This window comes from Labeo rohita, unplaced genomic scaffold (genome assembly GCF_022985175.1).
Source record: "Labeo rohita strain BAU-BD-2019 unplaced genomic scaffold, IGBB_LRoh.1.0 scaffold_710, whole genome shotgun sequence".
In the NCBI taxonomy this organism is placed as follows: Eukaryota; Metazoa; Chordata; class Actinopteri; order Cypriniformes; family Cyprinidae; genus Labeo; species Labeo rohita.
The window spans coordinates 16,514-36,811 of NW_026129646.1; the positions used below are offsets into that span (position 1 = coordinate 16,514).

General features: G+C 35.3%; 1 protein-coding gene across 2 annotated transcripts; it reads right to left on the reverse strand.

Annotated features, from left to right (window-relative positions):
- Positions 1-265: 265 nt before the first annotated feature.
- On the reverse strand, positions 266-20,089 carry LOC127161680 (SLAM family member 5). Of its 2 annotated transcripts, XM_051104393.1 has the most exons (9): positions 20,036-20,080; positions 16,085-16,193; positions 15,613-15,734; positions 14,629-14,949; positions 14,257-14,316; positions 13,404-13,649; positions 1,440-1,499; positions 815-1,060; positions 266-697 (listed from the first exon to the last, which is right to left on the reverse strand). In XM_051104393.1, exons 3-9 carry the CDS (start codon positions 15,659-15,661, stop codon positions 558-560), a joined length of 1,122 nt encoding a protein of 373 aa, XP_050960350.1. In that variant the 5' UTR covers positions 15,662-15,734; positions 16,085-16,193; positions 20,036-20,080; the 3' UTR covers positions 266-557. The 2 variants fall into 2 exon arrangements, with proteins under 2 accessions (XP_050960350.1, XP_050960351.1); XM_051104394.1 differs by lacking the exons at positions 15,613-15,734; positions 16,085-16,193 and having other exon boundaries at positions 20,036-20,089.
- Positions 20,090-20,298: the final 209 nt, after the last annotated feature.

Consider the following 20,298-nt stretch of genomic DNA (forward strand, 5'->3'; position numbering starts at 1 on the left):
AAAATTGATATCTACACTGTTCCTTTTTTTTTTTTTCTTCATCCAAGGTTACATTGCATATTTGTTCATATCCATATTAATGAGTAAGAAATTATTCTTTTAATGGTTTTTGGCTTTGTGTGCCCTCTGGATGACAACATCCAGGAATAATATGTCTTTAAACATAAATCCTCATAGATTGCATGCCACTGCAGAACACAAACCATTAGACCACTTCCTGCTCCACTGCTACTGCAGTTCATTTTAAAAGTGGTTTAATTTCGTTGAACAATACAATCATTTCAGAGAAGAAAATACATTTAATGTGCATTCTGTGTTAACTGCAGAATGCAGTAATGTCAGACAGTGGGTGCAGTGTATATACTGTAAAAGACTGTTTTTCAATTCTTTATGTTGTCATATTTCCTGAAAAAGAGGAGCATGAAGGGGATATAATTTAATTTCATTAGCACCAGTAACGGAATATTAGTGAAAAGTTTGATAGCACAGAAATATTTGGATAACTAAAGCTCCATATGCGTGACTCTGTATGACATGTCAGTTGGTCTCATGGAAGTTCAGGCAGAGGAAGCAGCTCTTATCTGAGATGAGCAGAACCTCACATGCTCAACCAGGAATATCATAGTGGCGATTCCTACCAGACCAGACAGTACCAGACGAATCAGAGCCTCAGTGACGCCACAATGATCCAGACAACCTGAAAGAGAAGAGACTTATTCATAAACATCTGTCTCATTTTGTCTGTGGAGACACAGAACCTGCACATAGGTTATTGTGGCAGGAAGAGACTTTTGCGGTAAATGAGGTGTTGAACCTTCCTGTCGTGTGCAGATCTCTTTCATGTTCAACTGGACACTCTTATTGCTCACTGGGTTTGCACCCATGCAGGTGTAGATCTCTGGATCATTATAATGAAGCTCTAATGATAAACTCAGGTTAATGTTGAGATCAGGATTGCTGGTCTGGTTCAGCATTTCAACCCCTTTGTACCAAGCGATAAACATGTATCGATCATTTTTTACAGTGCAGACCACAGAGCAGATCTCTCCGTTTGGAAATTCTGAGAAGGAAAAAACATGTTTTATTCAAAGGCCCAAATTATAATTTGTACATGGACATTTTTTTAAAATATATAGTTTATTTACATAATTATATAACTTAAAGTGTAAACTGTTGTAACTATGAATTAGACAACAGTGGGTTAAATAGTGTATGTTTGCAAAATTTTGATAATGTTGATCATTTAGAGGTCTTCGTAAATTGCATCTCAAATATGATACACAAGGCTTTACAGGGTTAAGTCACAATAAACAAGAAGAAAACAAGCAAAGGAAACACAAGCAAGCAAAGGAAAGGAAACAGGAAACTAAGCAACATAAAAATCGGAACACATTTGAAATACATTTCAATTAATATATGGGAATACATATGAGACTGACCTTCAGCATGGCTTGCACTGACCAGTGAGCCACCAGTGATGACAGGTACAGAAACTGGCGCTTTAGGGCAACAGAACACATAAATAGCATCAGAGATGGCAATTTAATCAATAAAATTTTGGCAAGATTCACATAAATTTTGTAAGATACATTTTCTTAAGAATATTTTTATCTTTAATAAGAAAATGAAATGCTTTAGTGGATCTGTTTGTATGCTGGCTGTTTCTGAACACTCAATGATCATTTTTTTTTTTAAAAATACCTACATTGTCAGAAAAAAGGGTACGGTTGGGGTCCGTTTGTGACACTTAGGGTACAAATTGTGAAGTTGTACCCTCAATGGGTCATAGTCGCACCTTAGGGTACTCATATGTACCATTTAGGGGTGAAAAGGGTACAAATATGTTTCCAACTGTCAGAGGGTCCATTATTGGACCATTTAATCCCCAAACAAAGGTACAATCACTTGTGTGACTAAAGGAGTAGGCCAAAGTGTATGAAACAGTCACCCCAAATAGATTAAACAGAGAAGATAATTATTTTCATGAGTTGTTGGTTATTTGGAAGAGATGCATAAAATAACCAAATATATTTAACAGCCCACATCTTCACTGAGTAGTTCTGAACAGTACAGAAGAACATGACATTTTGATTATGCAGATCATCAAGATAATAACTTTTAAACATAAAGCACATGCATTAAAGGAGGCTGTATTTTTAATTGTAATTTTAAACTGATATAAGAGCTGTTTTAAGTTTTGCTTTTAATTTAGAGTTAAACAAATACATGTACTAATCTTTCTTAGCAAAATCACAATGTATTTAACGTTTACTTAACATTACATGGTGAACTACTTTGCCTCAAAGTTCAAGTATGCATTTTCGCAGCCACTCTTCTTTAAATTCTTGTCGTCCAATGGGATTGTACCCCGCGCGGTGCATTTTAATGCGCGCGAAGTTGTTGAGATTGTGCACGGCGGTTATTCGACATCATGGCTGACTCACTGCTGATGCTGTCGACGGAGCATTTTCTTCAAAAATTGAAAGAAGCTGGAATAAACGTCTCTGAAGACGAAGCAAAGAAATTCAGAGGCAAGTTTTGTTTTAAGTACTGTGAAAATCCGTTGATTCAAGTTCACTTGACATTGCGTCTGTAGCCTAACGTTACCTGACGCGTGAGGGAAAACTTTCTTCGAAAACACTGACCTGACAAAACCAACGCATTATTACATTTAAGCTTATTGTTATTATTACAGTTGTTTTTATTATGTAGACAGAAACTAAGATGTACATTTTCGCATAACTTATACTCTACCGCGAGACAATGCTCAAGACGCTGAACAGGCCATAGAAACAATTCAAAATCATCCTGTTTTCTGTGAATCGGCAGATCTAATATTCAGTTTCCTAGAATTTTCTTACTACTCTAACGTTAACGTTACCCGTGTTCACTCCGGACGCGAGCCTGTCCGGTTTTATTTTAACGTCTCTCCTAATCAGTCTGAAATTCTATAATTTACGAATATAATCCGTGTTGATTAATATCAGTTTTATTTGGTATACGTTCTAAACATAAGAATGATTTGTCCTGTCACATCGAGGAGTAACGTTACGTCGGCATTGAGCCCTTCCAAGGACAAGTGAAATGTGTTTGACGTTACCGTTATTTATCAAAACTGGTAAACTCGTGAAATACGTTCTTTGAGCTGCTAATTTAAATAATTTTGCTTCTAATCAGTCACTCTCAGAAAAAAAAAGCATTTCTCTGTTAGTACGTTAAGTGTACATATTGGTACCTTTTAGCTTTTGTACCTTAGGGTACTACCCAAGTGACAGTTTTGTACCTTTTTCTGAGAGTGTAAGGTTATGCCAGAGGTTCTCAACTCTGGCTGGCGAGATGCATTTTCCTGCAGAGTTTAGCTCCAACCTTGATCAAGCTCACCTGCCTGTAACTTTCAAGTGATCCTAAAGACCTTAATTACCTTGTTCAGGTGTGTCTGATTAGGACTGGAGCTGAACTTTTTGCAGGAAAATGGATCTTGCGGGCCAGAGTTGAGGACCCCTGGTGTATACGTACAGAGTTATTGTGTATTTTTCATTTATTGTGGATTAAATGTTCATTGAAAAAGACATTGATTTTATTGTTGCTGTTAACCTCAAGCTGACACTGATCATTCTTTTTTTTTTTTTTGGATACACGAGCTGAAGGAGGTGGTTAGAATAACACTAGAACCAGTGCCAGCAGAATCCTATCAACAAACTTTGACTACAGAAATGTAAGTATAACATTATGTATTATGTATTATATTTGTCCTATGTTGGACTAATATAGATTTTTTTTTTATGCCTGATGTAGTCTTAATTTCGTCAGACGAGACGAGACGAGACGAGACGAAATATGTTTGTCAACGACCTCATGACTAAGACGAGACGATGACAAGACTGCACCACTGTCCAAAAACGCTGACTAAGACTAAATTAACATGCATTATTGTTGACGAAAAAAGACGAGACGAAAATGTTTTGCATAAAATAAAAACTAAGATAAAATCTCTCTTCATTTTCGTCTACAATCGTCTCTGCTTTTTCATCAGCTGTTACGGCTTTAAAATATTCAAAACGAGTTCGCGGCTTCGCGCTGTTGCTCAAGTTACAGGTCTCATACTCCTGCTGAACACACAACACACAAAGCGAACACGAGTGACGAGCGACGACGACATGCTAGGTCGAAGGAAGAGGCTCGATATTTGGTCGCATTTTAAGTACAATGATACCTACAAAAAGTCAGAATGTGTCATCATAACTGACGGGAAACACTGCGGACAAAGAATTTCGGGGAAAAACACCACCAACCTTAAACGACATCTAAAGGCTAACCACCCACACATTCAGGTAAGTTAACCTAAATTAACGTCTCATAAGCTAATGCTGATTTTAGGCATCTACGCTGTAAATCAACCAGTTAGCTATGGAGTTAGTTTCTGGTCTTCTCAAAGCTCCACCATGTATCCACTGCTGAAACCCCTGGCATTAGACCTTCTGGCAATGCCAGCTTCCGAAGCGTTTGCAGAGCGGGTCTTTAGTTTAACTGGAGAGCTTTCAAGTGGCCGCCGCAACAGAGCAAGAATTACATTAGAAAGAAGTGCTTTTCTAAAACTTAAAGTCTAGAGTGATAACTGCAATACTGCTCTGGTTAAAGTTTGGTTAGAGTTATTTTTATTTTTTTTTTATTTATTTTTTTTTTTACTTTAAATAACCCTCAATGGTTTAGATTTTGCATTCTGTTGCAAATCTTGCCTTTGAACTTGATTGTTTAATTCATTCCTAAAGTGGAAGTTTCAGCAGCTGTAGTAAGCTTTAGTATCAGCAGCTGTAGTAACAACAGCACTGTTAATTGTTGATCCTTGTTAAAGCCTTGTTAAATCTTATTTGTTATTTCCCAAGATCAACCTAGACTGTAAATAGGTTGTATTTTAGGCCCAGAGTAAAGTAGGCCTATTCTTTTCAGTTTTTCCGAGTATATTTATTTTATTTCTGATTTGAACAGAAACATGAGACACAAGGCAACCAAAACAGTTTTAAAAACCTTTGTAACTTAAGTTGTCAGTCGGAGTCTGTTGGGACCCAGCTTTTGAATTGTGTTGGTTAAAATAAAATGCTCTTCAGAACAGGTTAATCATTTGTGAATGTGTCTCCTAAATCAGAAATTGAAAACCAGACACGTTTAACATTTGCATTCAACAAAAATCATTCAACAAGTGTATTTTGTCAGGTAATTATGACATTTAACCAATGTTTGAGATATGTGAAACACTTTTTTTACTGAAATGTGTATCAGTAATAATCTCAGTAATAATGTGTTATTTTAAAAAAAGACTACAATTTTTTGACTAAACCTAGACTAAAATATATTGAGTTCTTTTTTGACTAAAACTAGACTAAAATTAAAAGACTTTTAGTCGACTAAAACTTGACTAAGATACCTTGAGTTTTCTTTTGACTAAAACTAGACTAAAATGACGAGACTTTTAGTCGACTAAAACTTCACTAACAAAAAAAGATATGTGAATGACTAAATATGACTAAAACTAACAAGGACATTTGGCACAAGACTAAGACTAAGACTAAATTAAAAATAGGTGACGAAATTAACACTAGCCTGATGCCGATATCTTAGAAAGCAGGGTCCAAGTAGCAGATGCAAAGAAACTCAGTTAACATGCTGTGCTAAACATTCAAAATGTGGATTTTTTTATATTATTTAATATACTGTGATTTTTGAATTATAAAAAAAATTACACCTGTAAAAAATCTGTAAAATTAACAGATTTTAAACATTGTAACTTATACATTTTAACTTCTTGATTCCGTAATCCTATTATAGTATTTTCCCAAATCTAGTAGTTGATGAAAAAGTATAGTGTTTGCCTTTCTAATATTAAAGTTAACAAAGCAAACACTATTATTTTTTTTGTTTATCATCTGCTTTGTTCATTTAAAGGTGAAATTCACTTCCAGATCAAAAATGTACAGATAATATACTTACCCTATTGTCATCCAAGATGTTCATGTCTTTCTTCAGTCGATAAGAAATTCTGTTTCTTGAGGAAACCATTTCAGGAATGATCTCCTTATAGTGGTCTTATAGTTTGAACTCCAAAATGCAGTTTAAACGCAGCTTCAAATGGCTCTAAATGTTTCCAGCCGAGGAAGAAGGGTCTTATCTAGCAAAACGATAGGTCAGTTTATATACTTTTTAACCGTTAAACACTCATCTTGTCTACTTTGAGACAGCTAAGGGATGTCAAAAAACTCACAACTCCAAAATCACCCTACATCGCTGTAGAAGAACCTAACCGATGTTTACAAAGTGAACATGCAACATACCGTTTTTCGACATACCCTAACTGTATTGACCCCAATTACACAGACTACACATGCTTATCGCAGAGACAAGACACAACCAGCATTTGAGGTTAAAAAGTATATAAATTGTCAATTTGTTTAGAAAATGACTGATTGTTTTGCTAGATAAGACCCTTCTTCCTCAGCTGGGATCATTTAGAGCCTTTTGGAGCTGCATTGAAACTGCATTTTGGAAGTTCAGTCTTGGGGGCAGTATTGAAGTCCACTGTATGGAGATAATTCCTGAAATTTTTTCCTCAAGAAACATAATTTCTTTACGATTGAAGAAAGAAAGAAATGAACATCTTGGATGACAAAGGGGTGAGTAAATAATCTGTACATTTTTGTTCTGGTAGTGAACTTCTCCTTCAACAGTTCTGTCTAGTAATTTATTTGACAACTATTTACTCAGTAACAGATTACTCTAAATTGAAATGTTGACCTGCATTCTCTGTAAAGCTGCTTTAAAACAATATGTATTGTGAAATGCGCTATACAAATAAATGTGAATTGAACTATTAAATGTAGGTAGGTGTGATTAGTTGTAAATCTCATTCACAAAGCGGCATTTACTACACAGAGCCGTTGTTCACTAACAAGCTATGCAATATTGCGTGCATTATCAGAGATGTATCGCCTCTCTGATAATGCATGCATTATTGCGTAGCTTGTTAGTGAACTACTATAGTTAATGTGAATAATTATATTTCTCTAGAAAGAAGGTTTGCTTATTTATTTTTGCTTGTCCTCAAAAACTTAATTTCTTTAAGACTGAAGAAAGACATGAACATCTTGGATGACAAGTGGGCGAGAACATCATCTGTATAATTTTAGTTCTAGAAGTGAACTTCTACTTTAAAAAAAAAAGTGTCTATAAAAAATACTAGTCTAATGTAGAGTAAAACATTTTCAAACCTAAAGTAGAAAATAATAAAATAATAACTAAATATGTAATTACAAGCTATAAGACAAAAAAATTACAACAGAAAAATAAATTGGATAGAATAGAATAAAATAAATTAAAAATAAATGGAACAAATTAAATGTAATAAACGTTTTTTAGGTGTGATTGCTGTAGATTATTAGGCTGCAGTTGCTTTAAAGCGTTAGTTCACAAAAAAAGTCATCAATTGATCACATTGTTCAAAACCCTATTACTGTTATTCATTTTCGAAACAAGTTAAGATATTTTAAAAAGAGGTTTCTTTTCCATTCAACTACAACTTTGTTGCTTTGAAAAGTTCATAAAGCGATCATAAACTAATCAATAAGAAACTGTTCAGTCCAAATTTTCTGAAAAGACTTGATGGCTTTATATGATGATCAGATTTAATTTTAGACACCGCACTGTAACATGCAAGTGTATAGCAGTGGAGACAATAGTCCAAATTTTGTTTATTGCCCACTCCTACTCTGATCAGCAGTTTATGGACCTTACTGAGCCTAATTATTTTAAAATTTAAATAAATGAATAAGAAAACAGGCCATTTATAATATTAAATTATTGAAAAGTACTTAATTTATTTATTTTTACAATAGATTCTGACTTTCGTACAGCACTGATTCTGCTGCCCCACATCTTTAAAGAGAAAGCTGAGAGCTTAATCACATTGGGAGAGGTATGGAACTATTTGTTAAACTCTCACTTTGTAATAATCTGATACAGGTCTGGTTATGTAGTTGTGACAGATGTTGCATTGTTTTACTAATAGATGTTTAACATTTTCTTTTCTTCTCACAGTGTGATGCTGATAATCCATACCCAACCATACAGTTGGTAGAAACTGACTGGAAAATGGCTTTCTCCAAGAGGGTTCAAGTCCTTGTCAAAGCAGATGGTGTGGAGGTGTGCAGGGGAATAGGAGTTGAAGAAGGGATACTTGCAGCCTTCAGTGCTTACTATGTTTTCAACTTCGCTTATCCACCCTACATGAAGAATACACTGACCTTCCTGCAGCATGCCATAGCAAAGATTACTGAGGTGGGTGGCAAGCCCCTTCCAATAACTGTCACCCGAGTACTTAATATCCTGTGCTAAAAATGCCACAACCATATCGATGCACAAGGTGTAGAAGAAAAACCTTCACCTTAATGAAACTAGTTCAACATGTTGGTCTGGTTCACAACCACGAACCCAATTTCAGCATCACCTGTGGACTGAATAACTGCAAGTCATCTTTTACAATATATGAGTCTTTCGGGCGTCATGTCTATCGAAAGCATAGGAAGCTTGTTCTACCTCCTGATGATATGGATGCTACTGAAAACATGGACAATGACGATGATTTTGAAAACATGGACTGTCACAATGATCTGGAGAATACTAATGAGCTCCAGCCTAGGGCAGACAAAATGCATCCACCTAGTAGGAATGAGCTTTTGACAAATTTTGAAGAAAATCTCTTCAGTTTTATTCTAAAATGTAGAGAAAAAAATCACATTCCACAGACTGTCCAGCAGGAAATAGTGAATGACATCAATTTTTTTATTTTTTTCAACATTGAGCATGTTTCAAATGTGACCGTTGACAGTATGAAGTATGCTTTAAAAGATGTATTCATAGTTGACTATGTCCACACAGAGGAAATTCCTCTATTTTTCCAAATTAAATACATTTTAAATGTCAACACTGTATGGTTTCTGTGCGGCAAGTTTTTAATACCAGTGTCGTATGATTCACACTTTCATGCGTACACAGTTAAAGTTGACTTTGAATGGAGTGTAATAAAACCAGGGCAAGAGATGGACTTTCAGGCCCTTGATATGTACTCTGCTGATGATAAATTGTTTGTGATACTCAAGAATGTTTAAAACATTCAAATTAAATGTGTAGTACTGTGTTTATGATCAAATGTTTTAAGGGTATAAAGTTACAATTAATGTGTAATGTGTACAAAAGATTGCTTTGTGATTCTTGATGTTCAAAACTCGTTTTAGAAAATTTAGAATGTAGTAGAAAAATTTACAGTACTTAACATGAGATCTAGTGCTGTTTTAAAAAAGTGAAATTACTATTCTTAATGTTACATGTTTTAATACAGTTTTTTAAAAAAGTTAATGAAATGGAAATACAGATTTTGGAAAAAAGTTTATAATGTTAAGCTTGATATTTTTGCTGTTTACAATTTTTATAAAAGGTTTTACATGGTTAAAAAGAGTATAAAAAATTGTTCACTATGCATCCTTTTGACACATTGTGATAGAGATTAAAACATTCATCCTGTGAAAAATATGAGAATGTAATAGTTTTGAATGTTCAATAAATGTCATGAATAGCATTTTGGCCTTTTTAATGTGTTGTATGGAGTACAGATTTGCCATCACAAGGTACAAAAGGCTTGTCACTGGGGCAGTACCCTAAAAAGGACACATTTGCATCTTTTTTAAAGGTACACTATGGTACCATAGCACTATAAGGTACAATTTAGTCAGCAGGAGGTACATATTTGCCTTTGAAAGGTACATACTGCAGATATGTACCCATGGAAAGGGTACAGATATGTAGTGACCCATTGTGAAGGTACAAATTTTGCAAATCTTTTCTGACAGTGTATTGTAAGCATATTGTAAGCAGGGAAATAAGCATGTATTTGACCAAAATTCTTCAGCAAACTGCATGTGTAGCACGGTACATGTTTATATGTTTGTCGAACCAATGGGATGCTTCATTTTATTCATTCCGACATTAAAGCACTTAAATACGCCATTGTGATGGGAATAACCCCAGTGAAGGTACAAATTTAACCCATTTTTTAGTTGATCTGAATGGATGCGCAGCGTACCTGTATTTGATGAACCATAGACTCTAGTGCAGTGGTCTCAAACTCAATTCCTGGAGGGCCACAGCTCTGCACATTTTCGCTCCAACCCTAATCAAACACACCTGATCCAACTAATCAAGGTCTTCAGGATTACTAGAAACTCCAAACAGGTGTGAGTTGGAGCTGGTTGGAGCTAAACTCTGCAGAGCTGCGGCCCTCCAGGAATTGAGTTTGAGACCTCTGCTCTAGTGTAAATGCACACAACTAGATGTCGCTTTTTCTCACACACACGCAAAGAAAGATACAGAGTGAGAGAGTCTTATACCATGACGTGCTATATATGATATTCTTGATGTAAATGATATTCTTTATTGTGTTTTCCTCTCAAAATAATGGACTTCCTTTAGAATTCTTCAGATTTTAAGAACTGTCGTTTTCTCCATTAGTACGTGGAACTAATGCACAAACGGCAATCTCATTGGATGGCGTTCACCAATTATCGCCCCTGTTTTGATTTCAGCAAATCAGTTAGAGCGAACGCAGACATTAATATTCATGAACCCAGCAGCTCATTAATCCTTAATGCGTATTATATTGTTATTAATAGTAGAATTTGTAGTAGTTTTGTTATTTTTTTCAGTATTTTTTTTTAGTTTTTTTCCTGTTTTATAGAAACACTAAATGACAAACAATATCTTAAGCACCACCACCAGTCCTAAATTCAGTCAACATGACAAATATGCATTCATACATGGTTATTCTAATTTCTAAAGTTTAATGCTAAATTATTATAATATCATACTATCATGCTTGACTCAAACATTTACTAACCAATGGCGTTTCTATTCCCAAGGTGCCTGTAGAAGGCTGATAATTTTTACAATGTTTTTTTTTTTTTAATTTGATAGGTGTCTCTCACATTGTCCCACATCAACATTAAAATACATTATAGTAGATTAGTGTAGAGTTTTATAATAATAATTGTTTCTATTTAGTGTCCATTTCATTCATTTAACATTTAATATTAGGGACATCCAAGTTATTTGACATATTAAAATGAACACAATAACATAATAATAGTTACATGGTAATTACTTCTAATGATGTAATTTGTATATCTGCGATAGCACGAGAAGGCAGCATTACTATATTAAAAGTATAGTATCTGTGTTTTTTGGCATACAGACTACCATTTGTATAGCCACAGTTTTACTACAAATACCATGGTTTAACTATGGTTAGTGTAGCAAAACCATAGTTAATTTGTGGTTACCATGACTTGACTATAGTTTATTTTATTTGTGGTAAAAAAAAAAAATTGTAAGGGTCTGCATTGTTTTGTAATGCGCTGTGTATTCTAAGTAGTTATATCGAGTTTTTGGAGTCGTTCGTTCTTATGGGGCTGTCACGTCATGACCGAACGACTCGAACCCGAAGACTCGCGAGATGAACTAATCAATTCTCCTTCCGGCTCACACTGCATAGGTTAAAGCTTATGGGGCTGTCACGTGATGAACGAACGACTCAAACCCGAAGACTCAAACCTGAGGACTCAAGAGATGAACTAATCAATTCTCTTTCCGGTGTTGTAAGTTCAACGGGCAGAGTAGGCTAATACAGTGTTTACTCAAATCACGAAATAAACTAATAACAAATGACAACAGCAAATACGACTTGGATCTTAATGCAGCAGGATAGTCAGTGCAATCTGAATTTAACAGCTTTATTTTTGCAATTGGCAGCTGTATTCTTTAGCCTGCGGAAGTCTCGACAGTTTACGGTTTGCATCTATTTTACACACGAATCAAATTTCTGCTTATTACTTCAAATGTCGACAACGCTTCCATGTAAGCTCCTTGATGCTTGATGTGTGGAACATCGAAAAATATTCTGTAAAAAAAAAAAAAAAAAAACGACGAAAAGCCGGACGAAATGCGTTTTGAAGTCGCTGCAATGCGTTTCAATGTGAGAGGCACGTGCACGCGAGGGGGTAAGATTTTCACGGGGGGGTCGGATTTCGGTACAACACCGGCTCACACTGCATAGGGTTAGCCTATGGGGCTGTCACGTGATGAACGAACGACTCAAACCCGAAAACTTGTCAGATAAGAAGTGAGGTGAGCTAATCATAGACTAAAGACCCAGGTAAACAATGAATTAATCTTTTCTGTTTCTTATAGCATTATAGTTTTGTTTCATTTGAAGTATGATCAACGCTTGTGTAAGCAGTAGATGTGTTATGGAGGTAACAGGTAACATTTTAATTATATTTTGTTAAAATGAACTAAATGAACGAAATGACTCGAAAAAAGATTTGTTCATTTTGCTGAACGAGACTCAAAGGTCCGAGTTGGTAAAATGATCTGAACTTCCCATCACTAGTCCTGAAAAAGGAAGCCAAAACATTTTGATCACCATCTGGTGGCTTGCTGCAGTATAGGTCATAAACCACGCCCTCAAATGGGACTGAGACTGATTACACTTCTAATATAGTTTTCCTAAAGATGGTATCTGTCATTTTAGGTAGTTCTTATCATGCTGATGTATGTTCAAGTGTTTCGTTTTTTCAAATAAGTATGCTTTCAGTTATTTAATGCTATAAAAGGGGGTATGGCATCATGATTGTGTGCTTGCCACTGGGTCTGCAAAAGTGTAGGCGAGACTTTGATACTGCACAAGAGACTCGGGCACAATTTTTTGAATAACATACAAAAGTCAATGGTAGAGTTGCTGGATGTAAGAAGAGTGTCCAGGTAGGATTTAAAGTCCTTATGAATTCCAAAAAAGTTTTTTTTTTTTTTTGGATGTGATATTAATGTTTATATTCCATTTGAAAAGTATGGTACATTTTCATCATTACTGACCTAAGTTAATCCACTGAAAAAAAAATAGTTTGTTGTGGTAATCTTTAATCAAAATCTCAATATTTACTTCCGCTCTGGAATGGCATTCCTTCTCTGATCCTGTCAGTTTGATGGCTCCAGCAGAACATAACCACGCCCATCCAATCATTAGTTTGCTGTCAGTTTAAGTTGGAAATATGTCACAATACCGAAGTATGCAACTTCCGGTTCAAGCAGACTTTAATATTTTGATCACATTTATTAAACACTTCAACACTATTTTCTGTAATCATTTAACCATTACTTATCACATAATGTGCCATGGGACACAGAATCCATTTTCTCAGTGTAGGTTCATGCTGTGACTGACAATAGCTATACATAATACACATCTTTTCATTGTGGTTATTGTGACAGGAAGAGAGTTCTGTGGTAAATAGTTTGATTTCATGTACCTTCATGTTGTGTGCAGATCTCTTTCATCTGCAGATGGACACTCTTCTTGCTCACTGGATTTGCAGCAGTGCAGCTGTAGGTCTCTGGATCATTATAATGAACCTCTAATGGTAAACTGAGGTTTATGCTGAGATCAGGATTGCTGGTCTGGTTCAGCATTTCAGCCTCTTTATACCATGAGATGAACACACTTCTATCATTTTTTACAAAGCAGACCACAGAGCAGAACTCTGTTTTTGGAAATTCTGAGAAGGAAAAAAACCCTGGTTTTACTTAAAGGCCCAAACTGAGAAAAAATATGCAATTTATTTGCTGATATTTTTGTTTATATGTAACCCTGGACCACAAAACCAGTCATAAGGGTCAATTTTTCAAAATTGAGATTTATACATCACCTTGACTAAATAAGCTTTACATTGATGTATAGTGTTAGGATAGGACAATATTTGGCAGAGATACAACTATCTGAATATCTGGAATCTAAGGATGCAAAAAAAAAAAAAAAAAAAAAATCAAAATCAAAATATTGAGAAAATCACCTTTAAAGTTGTCCAAATGAAGTTCTTAATAATGCATATTACTAATCAAAAATTAAGTTTTGATATATTGACTGCAGGAAATTTACAAAATATCTTCATGGAACATGATCTTTACTTTTCCTAATCCCATACAATGTATTTTTGGCTATTGCTACAAAAATACCCCAGCGACTTAAGACTGGTTTTGTGATCCAGGGTCACATATGACTAAAAATTAAGATGAAATTCTGATTTAATAAGAGCACAGCAGAGTACTTTCACAAAAAATGATATAAACATCATTCATCATGCTATACATGTTAAGGGGACTTACCTTGAGCATGGCTTGCAGTAACCAATAAGTCACTACTAATGACAGGTACAGAAACAGGTGCTTTAGGGCAACAGAACATATAGGAATAACATCAGAGATGGCAATTTCAACTCCCAATGAAATTTGGCCTGATATCTATAAAAATTGCTCTTAAAACGGGTCTTGGAAAAAAGAAAAAAAAAATCTTATGACCTTCTTTATTTAAAGAAGCTGAACACTAACTTTAAATGTTGACTGAGGTGAAACAAAGTTTCAAAATAAATTTTAGATTTTTAACACTCAAGACTAACATATTTTACGTAGCATAATATACCGGCCCAGAATGCGACCGACGCACTAGCATTTTTTGCGTTGGCTGTAGCTAAAACTTACCATATACATCAACTCTGAATGTTCTCCTAGAGATCAAATCATTGATGGTGAGTTCAAGCTTATAAAGACCAGATTCACTGACGCTGATGTTCCAGATGGTCAGTGATCCTGTCTGTTGGTCGAGCTGCAATCTGTCAGCAAGTGTCTTATGAAACCATACTTTACTACGGTACATCTGTGCTATGCGGGTGGTTTGGCTGGTGCTTGAAAACAGCCACATTGTTTCATCATCTCCTTTTATTTCACGCATTCCTGTTCGCAAAGTCAGAACATCTCCCTCCATCACTGTCTTTAACTCATCCCATCCACAATTCACCAGATCTGAAACAAGATAAATTAGGGTTAAACATGGGTTACACTGAGAGCTTGAGTAAACTGCAAAAAACTTAAACGAAACCTGAAACAGAGTCTGTTACTTTTGTGCAAGCAGACATTTGAGACAGACACAAAATAGAAGTGCAAAAGAAACTGAAAGTTTGAATGGTCATAAAAGCACCCTTTCCACATAGATAATGGATTTATTGTATTTATTATTAGGCATCATCTATATTCTGCTGCTGTGGTGAACACCCACAGACTGACCTGTTTCAGTTTTTTTTCATGAAATTAGTGGCAGTATTTCTATAAGCTGTATATTAAACATCATTTGAATATCTTACTTTTTCATATATTTAGAGTTAGTGATTTCATCAAAAAAACGTAAAGACTAAAGAGGGACTTGAGTCGAATATATCTAGAATATCTAGAAAACAGAATATCATAGAGAATTCTAGACTTTTCTGAAATAGCATAGTAATAGCATAAGAAAAAGCAAGTTAGCTTAGATTTCAGAAACGCTTACATTTGAGACTTGTTGCATTGTTTGGAAACTTGTATGCAGCATTGACTACAAACTATTGAAAATGTTCTAGTAAGCCCCTTGACTAGTGACCACAACAACTAAAAAATATTCAGCTTGAGAAAAGAATGAAAATGTTATCTTACCCTCCAAACTGATGAAAAACACAATGAAAACCCACATGCCTATGGACATTTTAAACAATTAGCAGATAAGTGGTTGTTTCTCTGGATGAAGCACTTGAAGCTCAAACTGATGAACTGACGATCTGATGAGCATTCAGTGAAGATTCAGTCTATGACTTTTATAAGGAAGTGACACAGTGGTAGTGAAATCAGCTTTACCACTAGATAGCACCACATCCTTTTAACAATAAACAATTAATCACAGCTTTTATATAGTCTTACTTTAAGAACACAACTCACTTTGCTAAAATTTCACTGTAATGTTCAATGTATGTTTATTTCCCAGACAATTAGAAAATGTGTGTATTTATACTTCTGAACATCAGTGAGACAAAAATGTTGTAAAATACCAAATTAGAGGATCTTTACAAATAGTAAGATTTTAAATTACGTGCAGTAGTGCAGTAATAACATTAAAGAGATGTGGACTTACAAATATGATGTCAGATACTGTAATATGCTCTGTTCCCCTCCCTGTTTACTGAGGTGATGAGATACATGACTGACTGTCGTCACTCATTGGCTGAATGTCTAAGTGGTACCTGCAGAACATAGGTTTCAATTGGACGGGTTTTTGAGGCATCTTGTGCACTAAAAATGTCTCAGTGTAGATTTTGGTGAGCTTAATAGGTACGTTTACCCTACTAAAATTACCTTTAAGTGTCTGAAATACATAAGACATTTTTTAAATGAAGTTTGTTCTACTCACCAAAGTTGCAATTATTTAATCAGAAATAAAGTAAAACAGTAATACTGTGAAATATTATTTGAATTTTAAATAACTGAATTCTATTTTAATGTATATTAAAATGTAATTTATTCCTGCAATTTATTTGGTTGATAACTTTTGCTTATGGGGCTGTCACGTGATGAACGAACGACTCGAACCCGAAGACTCGAGAGATGAACTAATCAATTCTTTTTCCGGCTCACACTGCATAGGTTAAGCTTATTGGGCTGTCACGTGATGAATGAACGACTCAAACCCGAAAGCTTGTCAGATAAGAGGTGAGGTGAGTGAATCATAGACTAAAGACCCAGGTAAACAATGAATCATTAGTAAAATGATCCAAACTTCCCATCACTACTTCCAGCGCTCCCCGATGCTGTCCGAACGCCCCTGTTGAGAAACACTAGTTTAGACAAGCACGTGCAGGCCGCGGTTTCTGTTTGCGTCATCACAACATACTGTTTCGGCCGTGTTGTTTCGGTGATAAAAATCTTTCAGCCGAAAACCGAAAACGCACTTTTGGGCCATTTTCGGTGGCCAAATATTCGGTGCATCCCTAGTTAGCACACAATATCTTTGTAGGCACGCATTCTTAGGGGGCAGCCGTGGCCTAATGGTTAGGGAGTCGGGCTTGTAACCGAAAGGTTGCGGGTTCAAGTCCCAGGTCCGGCAGGGATTGAAGGTGGTGGGAGTGAATATCCAGCGCTCTCTCCACCCTCAATACCATGACTGAGGTGAGCTTGAGCAAGGCACCGTTCCCCCAACTGCTCCCTGCGCCGCAGCGATAGCAATATGGCTGCCCACCGCTCTGGGTGTGTGTTCACGGTGTGTGTGTGTGCGTGTTTGATCACTTCTCACTACTGTGTGTGTGCACTTGGATGGGTTAAATGCAGAGCACAAATTCCGAGTATGGGTCACCATACTTGGCCACATGTCACGTCCTTTCCTTTCCTTCCTTTCCTTATTGTTATCAGACTGAGGATCAAACTGTCACCCGAGCATGTGAATATTACAGTTTTTCTCAGCATTAACATGTGAAACAATGTAAACACAGGCCGACTTGAGTGAATCTACGTTCTGTACTGTAATCAAAATCTTGATATTTAAAAATAACGTCTTTCTCATTAAACTTCATTTAAATAAACAAATAGTTGAATATTCGTTTTTTATGAGCCCAAATATTTGAATGCAATATTTTTGGAAAATCCCCATCCTTACAATGAACACATCACAACCATGCGTGGGATGACCCTAATTGCAAGACATAACTATAGTTCAAAACAATGCACAAATAGATGAAACACATTCAGAAAAACACTTCCCTCCCTCCACACACAGCTCTCATAGAACACAAAACACATAAACAAGCAAAAATGCTTCACATTTCCTAAAATATTCATTTCTGAACATCAAACTTCAGTCTCTTTCTTGTGATTTTTCAATAAAATCCATAAAAGTTAACAGTAAAAATTACATTGCTAATGTCATAGAATAACATAGTTTAATAATAGCGGAGCAGATTGTAAAGCAGTGATTCAACTTTCCCCATCTGTACGAGTTGTCTCATTTTAAATGAATACTAAAAATTGAGATGAAAAATTTTCTTCAGCCAGAAATGTACTTTTACTATGGTAAATTAAATATTTAGTGATATCTTCAGAAAGGTTTTTGAATTTTGGTGCACATTTCTCTATATAGTGTTGATATGGCAACTAGTGGGACATTATGCTTGAAACATAAATTTCCACTTAAAAAATCTTTGGGGAAAAAGATCTTATTCTTAAATCTGAATGTTGAGTCATATGGAGGACATGTTAAACTATGAGATACACATACCGTGCCATCACAGCTTGTTTTTATGATTGAATAAAATACATTTTTATACGCATTTCACCCCTAAAATGTCAGACCCTGTGACAGACAAATTTGTATATGTTAGAATTGTTTCCTAATGAATTTCATACAAAATAGCATTTTCTTATTGGTCACATGTCCCTGATTGTATCTAACATGGATTTGTAATTCCTATAAGAAATATAAGCTTTTCGGTGAACTGCAGTACACAAAATCACAGAATACCTGCCCGGTACTCATATTGTTGTAAAAAAGAAAAAAAAAAGAAAAAAAAAACAAACTACCTTTACATAGGAGATTTTAGCAAAAACATAGTAGTAGATATATACCCCCACCTTCATCTACACAGTTATATATGCATATAATAAGGACCTAATTCATTAGAATATAACTGATAACTGATATAGTCCAAACATCTTTTTAATTCAATAAACTAATTTCATTTTATTTCAATATAAAAACATATTTCATTTAAATGTAATCAACAGACATTTAACTGACTAGCACAATGTAAAGTACCTGTGGTACCACATCATATTATGATAACAGGGTAGTACAGTGGTAATATCTACATTATTATTTAGGAAATTACATGGCAATAACGAAAATTGCATGTAATTTCCTAGGTAATAATGTAGTTATTACCATGATATCACCCTCTTGTAATATGTGATGGTAGCCTTTTTCAGCCTTGAAGGCCCCGGCCCTGGAACTACGGCCTTTCTCTTAAGCCTATTTTTTTTTCTGATGCTCACTCCATAATTTGCACCTATGTCTTTGTGACTTAATTAATTAAATTAAAATAAAAATTGGTGGATGAACATAAAAAGCTTAGAATTTACAGTGCAACATCTGTTTATTCAAATAAAGTTTTACTAAGGCATCTGTTAACTACATATTATATGCAATAAAGGTAATAAAAAAAGAACAATGGCAGACATCTGTAAGACCATATTACAGGACTGTCAGGCCCTGTCAAAGAGGGATGTGACAGGGCCTGATGGTCAGCCATTTTAAACTGCCATTACTCTGTGTGCTAGCATACTGGCATAAAAACATGTAATCAAGGAATTTCTGCAATGTTTTGGATTTCAAACATTTTCATTATTTTCTGGGATGTTTGACCGTGACAGAGCCTGACACTTTAGCTTGTTCTCCACAAAAAACAAAAAAACAAAATTAAAATGATATAATTCAATGACAGAACTCACCCTTGATCAGTGTTAGCTTCACCTCGTTCAAATTATGTCACTTCCTCTGAGTCATACCCTAAAGGCGTACCGCATACATTTTATGTTGAGTTTTATGTAAACGTGACAGGACTGACCGAAAACATGGTAAAATAGCATTTATTTGTAGAATTTATTATGTATAATTTCATGTTTTAATCAGTTGATGTGGATGATAACAACTTAAACTTGCTATTGATTGAGTTTTTATATATAAATAACAGTTTTTAGCATAACAAAACTATGAAAGCTGTAGGTCCAATTTGGCTGAGGACAAAGACAAGGACAGGATTTGTAAATTTTTTTTGCGTGTGTTTTTAATAAAGAAAAAAATATCTGACACCTAATGAATGATGTCATATTCCTTTACAGAACAAGTCCCATGATGTGGCCACACAGTAGTGAGGGTAACACACACACACACACACACACACACACACATCTAAGTTGATTGTTTGGATATACTTTATTAACTTTCAGTACATCGTGACTAGTTGGAGTGCACACAATTAAGTTCACTGTGCTGTTTGTGGTTGTTTCAGTAATATAGCTTTCTTTGAGTTAAAGTTACCGTGCTGCCGAAGCTACCGGGAGACGAGAGAGCTGCCGAAGTCAGGTCCGTGCGTCATTAAGGACCGGCGCGCAGCCTCCGCTGACTTTTAGTTCCGCCCGTTTGCAGCAATAGACGGAATAATCACGGGGGGAACATGAGACTGGAGGACTGAGGATTGTTTGTTTAATTCTCGATCTTCTTGATTTGTATTTCGTTTATTATATATCTATTTTGTATTAGTCTTAGTTCCAGCATTTAAGTAGTTTGTGGTTGTTGTTGTA